Source organism: Frankliniella occidentalis, unplaced genomic scaffold (genome assembly GCF_000697945.3).
Source record: "Frankliniella occidentalis isolate FOCC.00 unplaced genomic scaffold, Focc_3.1 Scaffold212, whole genome shotgun sequence".
Lineage (NCBI taxonomy): Eukaryota > Metazoa > Arthropoda > Insecta > Thysanoptera > Thripidae > Frankliniella > Frankliniella occidentalis.
Genome location: NW_026267338.1, coordinates 486,914 through 488,096, shown reverse-complemented (window position 1 = coordinate 488,096; position 1,183 = coordinate 486,914). Strand labels below are relative to the sequence as shown.

The 1,183-nt window shown below is 53.3% G+C and overlaps 2 protein-coding genes across 6 annotated transcripts in view; one reads left to right on the top strand and one right to left on the bottom strand.

Moving 5' to 3' along the window:
* Window positions 1-1,177, top strand: part of LOC113203766 (polycystic kidney disease 2-like 1 protein) — a 34,655-nt gene extending 33,478 nt beyond the window's left edge. The window contains exon 5 of the mRNA XM_052272593.1: window positions 338-1,177. Within this exon, the coding sequence (XP_052128553.1) occupies window positions 338-564 (227 nt within the window). The 3' untranslated portion in view covers window positions 565-1,177. The remainder of the gene's footprint in view (window positions 1-337) is intronic.
* The window catches only part of LOC113203704 (ubiquitin-conjugating enzyme E2 W), a 10,537-nt gene that overhangs the window by 5,981 nt on the left and 3,373 nt on the right, over window positions 1-1,183 (bottom strand). The gene's annotated exons all lie outside the window — the stretch shown is intronic.

The following is a 1,183-nucleotide window of genomic DNA, read 5'->3' as shown; positions in this document are numbered from 1 at the left end:
GGAGGGGAGCGCATTTACTCGACAACCCCGGACTGCTGAAGCCGAGTAGAGCCGAGGAGAGCCGAGCGCGAGCCGACGTACACCAAGCAGCAGGTAGCCGAGTTTGGAGACGGGGACGCCTTAATGGGCTGACGCTCCATCTCCCCAACTTCTTTATCTAGTATCTGCCTGGTCATCATCATAAAAATTAATCGAAATCAAAAGAAATCGTTTAAACTAAGTGGGAAACTAATGAAACTGATACAAATTGGACGGGAATCACTGGGAATCAAGTATTTCGGGAACCATGTGTATCACATCATAAGGGAGTTATTTCCCCCTCGTCTCTGCCCGACAGGCAAAGCCGTTGCGAACTTCATGTGGCAGGTGAGCCGGACGGGCGGCTCTCGGCACGTGGACAAGGAGCAGGCGGCCCAGCTCGCGGCCGCCGCCACGGAGGGCATGTGGAAGGAGCCGGCCGGCTGGGAGCACTTCCGGGACCTGTGGAGCCGCCTCGGGGAGGTGGAGCGCTGCACGCGCACGCTGAGCGAGGCCCTGGACGGCCTGCTCGAGGACCTCCGATAGAATGGGCGAGTGAACCTCCACGCCCAAAGGGACCGTCCATAAAGTACGCTCGTTTTCCTGACTCGTTTTTGGCAAATTACGGTAGCCCGGCGCCTGCCATACTTAAGGTAGGCCAGCCCGCAGCACACACACGAGCTGCAGGCGAGATGGTGCCTACCTATCAGGCGCTATGAGGGGGTCACTGAGCGAGCGTCATTGCTCCCCCTCTCCTCTTCTTTGGGGCCGATACACCAAACCAATTAGTTTCTTTTAGTGTAGTTATTTTTTTTGTTTTGTTCTCCTAAAAACATAAATTACAAAAACAGTGGATCAAACACGCAAACACAAGTTAATAAAACAGTAAGGCAAACATTATAACTCAAAGGCAAATGTACGCCAGACCACGTCTCGCGTAACAGTGTTCGCGATATTTCACGAAACACTGATACGCTGCGACGCGCCTACCTACGGCCTGCAGCGCTGACACCGCTGACACCTAGGAGCACCGCAACAAGCGAGCTGGTTTTTTGGTTTTTTACTGAAAAAACTTCAAGAGCTTGCAAAATTGCCACTCTGTTCTGGAAAGTCACAGGCGTTTCCAGGTTTCCAGGCGAAATCACCACAACTATGAAGCGCTCCC